The sequence below is a fragment of the Rhamphochromis longiceps genome, linkage group LG12, assembly GCF_057381845.1.
Source record: "Rhamphochromis longiceps isolate RC_006_pf linkage group LG12, R_longiceps_female_GT1.1, whole genome shotgun sequence".
NCBI lineage: Eukaryota > Metazoa > Chordata > Actinopteri > Cichliformes > Cichlidae > Rhamphochromis > Rhamphochromis longiceps.
In genome coordinates, this window is record NC_140568.1 from 45422666 (window position 1) to 45434115 (window position 11450).

General features: G+C 47.7%; 1 protein-coding gene across 3 annotated transcripts in view; it reads left to right on the plus strand.

Moving 5' to 3' along the window:
* Positions 1-11138, plus strand: part of adam9a (ADAM metallopeptidase domain 9a) — a 23865-nt gene extending 12727 nt beyond the window's left edge. Inside the window, exons 7-25 of one of the 3 annotated variants that reach the window (XM_085426604.1) lie at positions 27-92; positions 167-238; positions 1900-2069; positions 2172-2253; positions 2476-2609; positions 2696-2867; positions 3299-3391; positions 3480-3584; positions 3721-3811; positions 3902-4007; positions 4367-4550; positions 4631-4711; positions 4794-4899; positions 4981-5128; positions 5262-5364; positions 5636-5695; positions 6089-6118; positions 6356-6414; positions 8555-11138. In XM_085426604.1, the coding sequence (XP_085282730.1) occupies positions 27-92; positions 167-238; positions 1900-2069; positions 2172-2253; positions 2476-2609; positions 2696-2867; positions 3299-3391; positions 3480-3584; positions 3721-3811; positions 3902-4007; positions 4367-4550; positions 4631-4711; positions 4794-4899; positions 4981-5128; positions 5262-5364; positions 5636-5695; positions 6089-6118; positions 6356-6414; positions 8555-8624 (1932 nt within the window). In that variant the 3' untranslated portion in view covers positions 8625-11138. The remainder of the gene's footprint in view (positions 1-26; positions 93-166; positions 239-1899; positions 2070-2171; positions 2254-2475; positions 2610-2695; positions 2868-3298; positions 3392-3479; positions 3585-3720; positions 3812-3901; positions 4008-4366; positions 4551-4630; positions 4712-4793; positions 4900-4980; positions 5129-5261; positions 5365-5635; positions 5696-6088; positions 6119-6355; positions 6415-8554) is intronic. The other 2 variants (XM_085426605.1, XM_085426603.1) reach the window with 2 other exon arrangements.
* Positions 11139-11450: the final 312 nt, after the last annotated feature.

The window sequence follows — 11450 nt, forward strand, 5'->3', positions numbered from 1 at the left end:
AGAGAGTAACCGTGTTTCTGTTCCAGGTGAGGAGAGCCGTCCTCCACAAGACGCACTACGTGGAGCTGCTGCTGGTGGTCGACAACGAGAGGGTGAGAGCACGACACCGGGTGGAGGTGGACTGCTGCGGCGGGCGGCGTGTAACCGTGTGCTTCTCTCTCCCCAGTTTAACTTCATGAGCAGGAACGCGACGGCAGTGAGGGAGGAGATGGTTCTGCTCGCCAACCTCGTGGACAGCGTGAGTGTCACATGTTTCCTCCACGGCTGAGTTAGCTTTGTGTCACACGGCAACAGGAAGTGACTTTCCTTTCAGCCCGTTTGCTCTTGTGTGGTTAAAAGTAGGAATAAATCAACAAATGTCTTAAAACCCTTTGATGTCCTCACCAAGGAAAAAGCAATGGACATTTTTTTGTTTGCATTTCTTATTGATTTGGGAGTAATAACCACAATCAATAGTTTAGTTTTTAAAATATTGATCTCTACCAAACAGTTGAGATGCCACTTAATGATAAGAGTATGAAATGTCATGCAAACACAAGTACATTAGATAATACAGCTGAAAAAAGTCAAAGGGCCAAATTCTGATTATATTAATGGAAACTATGCAGGGCATTGGATGGTAGCATTCAGTGAACATTGCTGTTTTCATTCCATCAAAGGAAAGCATTACAGCAAACAACAAAATACATGTGCTGCATCCAGGCCACTTCTGACTGAATGCTACTGTGCAAAATAAAAACAGTGCCAATCAGCACATCTGCTTGTGGTTTTGGTCGTTGGGGTCTTAGGGTGTAGCTTTGATTCTGTGGTCTTGGAGAGCTGGATCATGGTTGGCCAGCTCGAGATGCTGGCTTGTTAACTTGTAACTTATAACTTGTCTTATACAGGTGTAATAGCATACCAGAAAGTTTAATTCCTCCCATATGCTAATTATACACAGGGATGGTGATCTTTGCGTTGGACTCTTTGCTCCACCGTTTGACCGATGAAAGAAGCACGAACCCACAGGCCTTGTTTAGGAGGTTGACACATTTGTTGTCAAATCATTTCATTGCAATCAGACCTTCATCAGACCTGTAATCACAGGCTGCATGGCCCCTCTTCATCAGGTCTTTGTCTGCCATCAGTTTGGTCATACAGTACCAATGCACCTGACACCAGAGGAGGTGTGCAAGTTCTGGACCAAGCAGAAACCTGTGAAGAACCGAGGTTCTTTTATGGGTTTGCAAAGTGTTGTTTACAGCTTTGGCCCCTTAGAGGGAGCTTCTGTTGCTTTCACTCAGGGGAGCATTGAAGAATGTAGATCCTCCTCACACAGCAGCAAGTCGTGGATGATGCCAGATGAACAATTTAAAGCCCCACTCATCTGGTTTGTTGGAAATATACTGGTGAGGAGTGCCAGCTCTTGTGGCTCCATATGAAACCATGACCTCAAACACGCTGTGGTTGAAGGTGGATGGCATCATGAGTGTCATGCCACAACACTGTCATATATCAAAAAATTATATCTTCCTGCCTTAGTTTGATCAAAAACACTCAAAATATGTTGGACGGTTTTTTGCTTCTGACTTCCTGTTTGGGAGAGGTTTAAGAAGAGCCCACAGTTTCCACTCACAGCGCCTCCTGGTGGCTTTTTTTGGCGTTACAGATGAAAAACCAATTGGTAGAAAAGACTCAACAAGGCAGGTCAATGTCAGTGAAAGCCTCAGTTAGGGCCTGAAAATGTGCTCTACCAAAGGTTGACCGGAACGCTAAAGGGTTAAAATGAATAAAAGCATAAATAAGAGGAGTGTGCGTGTGTGCGTGCGTGCGTGTGTGCGTGCGTGCGTGTGTGCGTGCGTGCGTGTGTGCGTGCGTGCGTGTGTGTGTGTGTGTGCGTGTGTGTGTGTGTGCGTGCAGATCTACATGCAGCTGAATATCCGGGTGGTTCTGGTTGGTTTGGAGATCTGGACTCAGCAGAACCAGATCAGCACCGACGGAGCGGCTGGAGAAGTCCTGAATCGCTTCACCCAGTGGAGGGAGAAGGAGCTGGTTCCTCGCCGCCGCCATGACTCAGCACAGCTCATCCTGTCAGTACACACACACACGCTGTTGCTGTTTTGTTTGTTACTGCATGTGATTGTATCGTGTATCAGGTGATGATGATGGTGATGATGATGGTGTCTGTGCAGGAGGAAGAATTTCGGACAGACGGCCGGGATGGCGTTCGTCTCCACTGTCTGCTCCAGGAGTCACGGAGGCGGGATCAACGCGGTACGCCACCATGCGTGCAGACTAAATACATTCAGTTTTATGAAACACACCAAAAACATTGAAATGATTGTTTCTGCGTCTGTGGCGTCGATTTCACTGAATCGCACGTCTGGGAAAAAGAGAAATAAAAGATCTGGATCCTAATGACAGCTTTAGAAGGAACTCCATCTCCCAGGGTGCATTTCAGTGAGACGTGACTGAACTGTGCTCTGTGTCCTTCAGTTCAACAACAACCTCGTGGTCTCGTTCGCCTCCATCGTGGCTCACGAGCTCGGCCACAACCTCGGCATGAACCACGACGACGGCCGACAGTGCACGTGTCCCACCGGCGCCTGCATCATGAACTCTGGAGCCACGTAAGACGCACACGGCGAGCTACGCCGCACGCTCACACGTGCCCGCACACGCTCACACTCACTCCTAACGCGTCTCCTCTCTGCAGAGGGTCAAAGAACTTCAGCAGCTGTAGCGCCGATGACTTTGAGAAGATGATCCTGCTGACGGGGGGGGCGTGCCTGCTGAACGTCCCGCGGCCCGACGAGGCCTACAGCGCCCCCTACTGTGGAAACAGGCTGGTGGACTTCGGGGAGGAGTGCGACTGTGGCTCAGAGAAGGTGTGATGTGTAGAGGATGAGTTAGACATGCCTTACATTCGATTTGACCCACTTTGATACGACGTGTGCCGAAACAGCGGCGACGCTCCTGGCAGTCAGGGCCCGCCCAGATTCAGTGATTTATTACACAACTCGAGCTACTCATCAGCGGGAAGTCCAACATCTACGCCGTCCACGTGTTCCACAGCTGTGCGGTGGACCAGCTGGCTCCCGGGCCTTATGTTTGACATCCCTGTTTTATATTAACGTGTCGCTGTTGTTGAGTTTTCCTGCACACAGAAAATGAAGACAAAAAAGTTTCGCTTTGTGGGTCATTTTCACGTCTTTGTGCGATTTTCTAACGTTTAAAATGATTTTACGCCAGAGACAGAAACTTCCTGTTTAAACCCGGTCACGTGATCGACCACGTGTGTGTCTGTGTGTGTGTGCAGGAGTGTGAGGAGGACCCCTGCTGTGAGTATCGGACCTGTAAGCTGAAGTCTGGAGCTCAGTGTGCGTACGGCGAGTGCTGCTCCAACTGTCAGGTAAACACAGCGAGCCTCATGACACACACACACACACACACACTGTGCGTGCGTGTTGGGCTCTGTAACTGTGTGCTTGTGCGTTCAGTTCCTGCCGGGGGGAACCGTGTGTCGCGCCAGCACAGATGAGTGTGACCTGCCTGAGTTCTGTAACGGCTCCTCGTCCTTGTGTCAGAGCGACGTCTTCATCCAGGTGAGGTCCGATGCATTTACCTGAGCAGGTGAGCTGCTGGCTGAGCTGTACTTCATCACATCTGTGTGTGTGTGTGTGTGTGTGTGTGTGTGTGTGTGTGTGTGTGTGTGTGTGTGTGTGTGTGTGTGTGTTTCAGAACGGGCAGTCCTGCAGGAACCAGGAGGCCTACTGTTACAACGGGAAGTGTCAGCACTACGACAGCCAGTGTCAGGCCATCTTTGGAGACAGTACGTACCTCTGTACGACTTCATCTTCTCTCCTCTCCCTCATTACTCAGCAGCTGACCCCCCCTTCTCGCCCCTCCTCCTCCTCCTCAGAGGCGAAGGCGGCTCCTGAGCTCTGCTTCAAAGAAGTCAACAGCAAAGGAGATCGCTTCGGCAACTGTGGCTACCTCAACAACGGCTTCAAGAAGTGCGAGAGCAGGTAACACACACACACACACACACACACACACTTCCTTAGGGTCCGTCCCAGTGTGAGGAGCTGAGACTGATGATGTCACAAAGTTCAAGTCCCACGCAAGTTAAACGCACCTCCAGCTTTGACCTGATGGTGGCGCTGTGTGATGTGTGCACTCCAAACCGTCACTACACCTGTGTCGCTACCAAACCGGGAAAACCTGAACAAACTCCATCTCCCAGGGTGCATTTCAAAGCCCCGCCCACATGACTGTGCTGTGTTCAGGCGTCTTTCCCACAGTCCGTCTTCGAGCCTCCTCCTGAATCCTCCGATTCTTGTCGAAGTCGCCGCTTCCGTTTTCCTCATCGTGTTTGTTGCCATAGAAACGCCATGTGTGGGAAACTGCAGTGCTCCAACGTTCAGGCGAAGACGGTGTTTGGCATCGAGCCGTCGATCATCAGCACGCCAATCGCCGGAGGGAAATGCTACGGCGTGGACTTCATGCTGGGGTCGGACGTCCCCGACCCCGGGATGGTGAACGAAGGGACCAAGTGTGGAGAGAACAAGGTGAGGAGGAGGGAGGAGGGAAGGGGATGAGGAGTGAACAATGAGGTGTTAAAGCTCGTTTCTTCTTCTGCGGCGCTCAGGTGTGTGTGAACTTTGAGTGCCGCAGCGCCGACGTCCTGAGCTACGATTGCGATGTGCACACCAAATGTCACGGACACGGGGTGAGTCGCCTGCCTGTGCTCCTGCCTACCTGTCTGTCAGGTGAGTCACATGACTCAGGTGTCACCTGTCTGTGTGTCGCAGGTGTGCAACAGCAACAGGAACTGCCACTGCGACTATGGCTGGGCTCCGCCTTCCTGCGAGTTATCGGGTTACGGTGGAAGCGTTGACAGCGGACCCACGTGGAACGGTATGTCACCTGGAGAACTCTGACTTACCTGAGGGCAGGCGTCCCGTGTTAACGCGCCTCCTGTGTGTGCCCCTCCCCCAGATAAGGACACGTCTCTCAGGGACGGCCTGCTTGTCCTCTTCTTCTTCGTCCTCCCGCTGCTCGCTCTCGGCGTCTTCGTTTTCCTGCGCAGGAACGAGCTGCTGCGGCGACTCGGGCTGAGCCGCAGGAAGAGGTCTCAGGGATATGAGTGAGTGCATGCACACACGCCGCCACGGCCGCAGGAACCACGTGTTCTCTGTGCTGCGTTTAGGGACACTGAATATAATTGTAAACCATTAGCTGCACGTGTGGCGCTGCTCTCACGCTCATGTCTCCCTCAGGGCTGACGGCATGGCTTCAGCCAATCACAGCAGGAGACCGCCTCCCAGAGCGCAACCTCCATCTGTTGCCCGGGGTAACGCCAATAACATCGTCAGAGACGGGGTAAGTTTAGGGTTCACATGAGAGTTTACGTTTTCCCTCGTTTTACACACACCTGCCTCACCTGTCCGTCCAGGTGTGTGATGATGTTTGTAGCATCAGCAGTCGCTCCTGCAGCTTTACCCAGTTTGTTCTGTGTGAGCAGTGAGCGTTACAGAGTGGGCGTGTCTACAGAAGGTTACAATTAAAAATCTTCAGGTGGACACGCCCACACGGCCTCCTGCTGCTGCTGCTGCTGATGATGATGATGATGATGATGTTACTAATGACACAGATCTGCTGTGACCCTGCTGATCAGGAGGCTGAGAATGGAGACGGTGATGATGCTCTCCCGGTAAGCCTCAGTGTAGAAGCTGAAGTTAGATGTAGTGATGAGCACACCTCAGCACGAGAGCACCAAACACAGTTATTGATCACTGTGTCGTTAGATGACCTCACAGACTGGACGATCAGCTGATCGCTTACAATCAGTGACAGACTGTACTAACCAACCGAGCAGCTGATCTGCATCGACCAGCATCTAACTGGAACTGAAGCGGCTGTCTGCACGGGTTATTGATGAGCTGATTAAGCTGTGTGATTAATCACTTTAGTGTGTGTGTGTGTGTGTGTGTGTGTGTGTGTGTGTGTGTGTGTGTGTGTGTGTGTGTGTGTGTGTGTGTGTGTGTGTGTGTGTGTTGATGGACTGCATGAGCTCTAACACGCTCTGCTCTCTCTCCATGTGAAGCACCACGCTCAGCTGCTGCCACCACAAGAGGTAAACCCTGCTTACTTCTCATTACCGCTCTAACTACTGCTGCTGATGTAGTGTTAGCTTAGTGCTGCGTGTCTGCAGGTTAATCATCACAGCTGGAAACTAGAAAGCAGCTTTCACTAACCCAATGACATCAGGTAAACTGGGAGAGTCAGACAGGCCAGGTAGATCGGTGTGAGGGTTTGAATGGGACAATGACTCGCAGGTTTACCCAGGTGTACTTCCTCTGTGTGTGTTCAGGTGGTAGAAACCAGCCGGACGGCTCCTTCCCATGCTCTGAAGCCGCCACCGCCTCCTCTGTAAGAAGTCGCGCACCACCACATGCACCGAAACACAAACCGAAAACAATCTGAGCACAAAAACTGTCAGTCAAACCTGAAATGTGGAAACTTCACTTTCAAACTAAAAGTTGTATCTTTTTAAACATTTGACGCTACAGCGTATGTTTCCAAAAAATACAACTTTTTGCATTAGCTTCTAAATGATTTGATCTAACTTGATGTTAACTAGTTATAGAAGCTAGCCTTAAGCTAATGGTTCTTAGAAGCTAAATTTAAGCTACTGAGCCTTAGATGCTAACTTGAACTGGACAATTGGACTTAACAGTTAATGGAAGTCAAAGCTGTACCTGTGGCTAATGCCAAATCGACTGTATTTAAAAATAATTTTAAGCCAACTGTGAGCTTGCTGGTTACTAAAATGCAATTTAATTTTAAGCTAAATTGTCTTCTACTCTTCTAGATTTAATAAACTTAAAAGCTGCATTTAAGCTAAGTGGATGTAAATATGAGCCAGATCAGGGCTCTAGGCTAACTTTTTGCCATGCGTGCACCGGTGCGCCTAACTCAAATTTTTCAACCACATCGCTTAACACCGCAGTTTTACATGTGCACTTTTTTTGAGGGGGGGGAAGTTGCAGTCCATACAGACAATATTCATTTCTAAAGTATTAACTATCAATCTTGTGCTTAAAGTGCGTTGGCACTCTTTGTCAATATTGTAGAAAATGTTAAACATCATCTCGGCTCCTCTGACGACCTGTTTGCTGCTGAAAGGCCGTGGGCAGAGGGGACACTCGGGCATTTATCGCAGCATATAATGTGTTTTCTGGACACACTGCTGCTTTTTCAGCATTCAGAGGTTGATGGCACCGTGTCAGAGCTGGCTATGAATTTCAGACGGATCAGGCCTTAACTTAACAAAAAAGTTATCAATCGTTCTTTTCATCTTTTCTTATCACCCTCAGCTGCATCCACTCTGTCAGGCCTAGGCTGCTCACTAGGGCTGGGTACCATCACTGATTTCTGTAATCCTGGGAAACTGTTCTTGAAGTACAGAGAGAGAGAGAGCTGTGCATGAAGTGTGATTTTTATCGTGGTGGAAGCAAAACTGATAAAAGAGGGAATTCATGACGACATTGATCAAATGTGAAGCGCAGTTTGCTGCTTCTTTTGCTGCTGGCTCGGTGGGTTTTGGTTGGAGAGACAAAACCTGCAGCTCAGAATCAGCGCAAAAAGACGTAAACACAGCGCGGAGCCGACGCATCAGAATCGCTGAGCTCCGACGGCGTGTCCGTCTACGGGCCGTCAGGTGAGAAAGCCGACAAGACAAAGCTGATCCTGATGCGTCGGGTCTGTGTTTACGTCTTTGTGTGGAGTCCGTGTACCTGCTCTTGAAATAGTTTTGTGAGCTTTAATCTGAGAATCTGGCGTTTCTGGCAAAACACGGTTATATTTAAAAGTCGATTCAGGATTTAATGAATTGATATCGCTTTATTCAAGCTACTCACCTCCCACTTCCACCTGCACTTTCAACTGGACCACGGCCAATCAGAGAGGTCCCGCCCCTGACTATCTCTGATTGGTTTAGTCCACGATATGGGCAAAATGTGTGTCTGTTGTTGACCACAGGGAAGGTTGCAGAGATTTTTTTTTTTTTGTTACCCGAACACAATTTGGTGGCACCGGTGCGACCAAATTTTTTTTTAGTCGCACCACTGAAACATTTGGTCGCACTGAGCCCTGAGCCAGAGGAAGACATTTTGTTCACCCAGTAGCAAACTGACTTAATTCATATATTAATGTTAAAGCTAACTGGACTCAAGAGTAAAGAATTTAAAACTAACTACACACAGACACGAGCATTAATTTAACTCGACAAAGAAAGAAACTAGCTAATGTTAAGCTAATCCTAAACTGGATACAGCAGCTTACTCCTAATAGGGCAACACTAGATGGCCATAGATGGATAACATTTATAAGCTAGTCTTTAGAGTGGCTAGGTGCAAAGTGAACCCAGAAGCTAACTGCTGGTGTAGCTGTGTCTCTGCAGCAGTTTGAACTGTGGCGGAGTGATACATCATCTCAAACAGAGCGTGCACGCTGTGGTGTTAGTGGCCAGTCACAATGTAAACTCTTTTTCTTCTTCTTTCTTGCACAGAAAACCGAAACCTTCTGCTGCGTCTCAACCTCTGGTGCCTCAAAGACCTGCACCCGCGCCTCCTGTTTAACCAATCAGGGGTCTTCTAACGACACCTGGATGACACCCCCCCCCCCCCCCCCCCCTTCTACTTATCTTCAAACCCTTCCCAGCGAACTCAGAGCTAGTTCCTTAGCAACAGCCAGGAACAATTCTGTAGCCACGATAACCAGCCGGCCAGACTGCACGGCCATCGCAGTGAAATGGATCCAGGTGGACCGGACGAGAAACTTTGCAGAACCTCCAGGAACCCAGCAGGTCCAAGCTGGAGCCGCTGCTGTTCTCTAACCTAACCAGGCAATCGGATTGTCCTGAAAGCACGAGTTCTTCTGATTGGTTGGTTTTACGAAGCCTGCTTAAGTATTTTTAAACTTTCTGATTTAGTCATGTGACCTTTCAAACAAAGTATAGCAAGTATAGCAGGCCATGTGGGCCTCTCTCTCTGATTGGCTGGTTTGTAGTTGTGGGTGGAGCATGTATCTGAGCACTGGTTTGTTTCTATCGTCTGGCTCGCCCTGCGTTCGCTCCCTCGCTCTTCACAGAACTGTAAATCTACGATATGCAAACAGCGTCTGAGCGCGTAGCTCCTCTGGTCTCAGTTCGTCATGCAGCATGGCGCCGTCTCTGCAGGGAACGAACGCTCACTAGGCGAGGCTGCTCTGTATGCCTCTACTGTCCAGGTATTTCCACCAGTTAAAATATGAGTCTGAGCTTGCAAAGCATTCTGGGAACCGTAGGCAGTCACATTTGGTACAAGCAAAGTGGATTAATCTGTCAGAATTGAAACTAAATGAGATGAGTTCAGACCTGCACTGAGAACATGTTCACTACAAGTCTGGGATCAAACTGAACAGCAGTACCTACCAGCTCCTCCCAACATCGTTCATTTCTTTCTTTCAAAGACTTTAGAAAACACACTCATTCCTGATTATTGTTACCAGTGTGACTGACTCAGTGGAGCTTTTTTTTAAATCTGTCGCTCTTCTGTTAAGGTTGAAGCTTTTTGTAGATCCACATGTTTCTTCTGGGGGGACACAGACCCCGTTTCACCAGTGTTTTAAAAATGAATTATGTCCAGTGGAAGCAGAACTTGAGCAGAAACATGAACTTGGGTGTAGCCTGCTGAGCATTCACAGAATGTGTGACGGCGTCTGAAGGTGGAACAAAGTCCTTGAAATTCTTGGCAATAATGTCCCGAGAGCGTCCACGCTTCCTGTCCCGGGCGAGCAGCGATCACGCTGAACTCTTCCCACATTCAGGGCGTCTGATTCAAACCAGGGATTTTTACACCACCGGTGAACCAAATGCTTGCGTTCTGCAGCTGACGAGCCTGGATGCACTGTGCTGTGTAACCACGTTGGTATTTTTAAATGCCTTTTTTCACTTACTTTGCTCTTTTGAGGGTTTTTGCACAGAAACTGAGGACTCCGCTGAGGATGTTGATGTGTTGCTCACAGGGCTATCTTAGTGCCATTTGACTGTTCATGCCAAAAAAATAAACCGTAGTCTGTGCTGAGCTCCTGAGTGAAGACAGTCGGACGCAGTTATTTAAAGAGCTGAGAGCAGCTGAAGCTTCAGGTTACAGGCAGCTGCTGACTGCAGCGTTTAAAGGGGATCCGTTCTTATCGTTTCCACCTCTGCACTTTGTCAGAGTAGCTTTTCATGATTCACAACTTAAATTAATCCAAATTTCTGTAATGCAATCAAAGCTTCACCTCACAAAGCTTAAAGTTAGCTTAGAGGCATCTCCACGGTGCAGTTAGCTTCAGGTGCAGAGTCAGTTTGGAGTTTGTGGGATGACTTCGCTCATAATTTAGCAAAGTCTCTGCTCCTGTTAGCTAGCTGCCTTAAAGTTAGCTGATGTGAAAGGTTTGTGGTGTATATGCGTTTGGAAGTTTGGCCATCTTAAATATGAATATTACAAAATTGTAAAATCAAAACTCTTGGTGCTCAGCAGCCATCTTGGTAATTTAAAGTGTTTATTTCTCCAGGTTAAGCTGACTTTAAGACCCTAATTTCATGAAATTGGGTGAATACATGTACTTTTACCAAAAACCCCAAACAGATAAAAGGTCTCAGCACAGCTGGTGGTCCAGGTGGAAAAAGCTTTAAGTGTTATTTTGGGTCAGCACAGGCCAACGTGAAGCGGTCCCCTTTAAAGCCAATCAGACATCCTCAGTGGGGTTACATTCATACTGAACCTGTGTAAAAGATTTCATTTTCTCTTATTATGAATGATTTAATCATTTCCTTTTGCTTTTCACCTGTAATCTGTGGTCATTTGAACATTTAATTATTAACGTTGCTGCGTGGCGTGGAAGCCTCCGCGCTGACTGATGATTTTTATGATTCGATGGATGATCTCTCACCTGTTGGACAGGTTCAGGTTGTTACAGCCAGTGGAGCTCAAACTTGTGCTGCTTGCTGTGAAAACCAAACCTGGAAGAATAAAGGTCCTTCAGCTGAACATGATAATTTAATAAACTCTGTTCATACAGACTGTGATTTGTTTGCTTTCAGACTTAATAAAGGTGCACAGAAAATAGTTTGTCAGCATTCAGGTTCCTGTTTGTGGCGACAACCATTTAATATACAGAAAAGCACTCACAGGCTGACTGCAGTCATTGTCACACTTTCAATTTGAAAAAATCTTTTTGAAATTCAAAGTTGTTTTAGAATTGTACAGGTTTTTTTAAAAACATATTTAGGACCAAAAGGGTTTTTTAATGTCCTGATACAATAACTGTATTTTTAAATAGTTTTGTGGAGTTGGGGCATTAAAATAAAATCAAGCCGTACTTTTTTTCTATTTTTTAAACTGTTATTTTAGACTTAAGTTGTTATTTTTACTGAAATA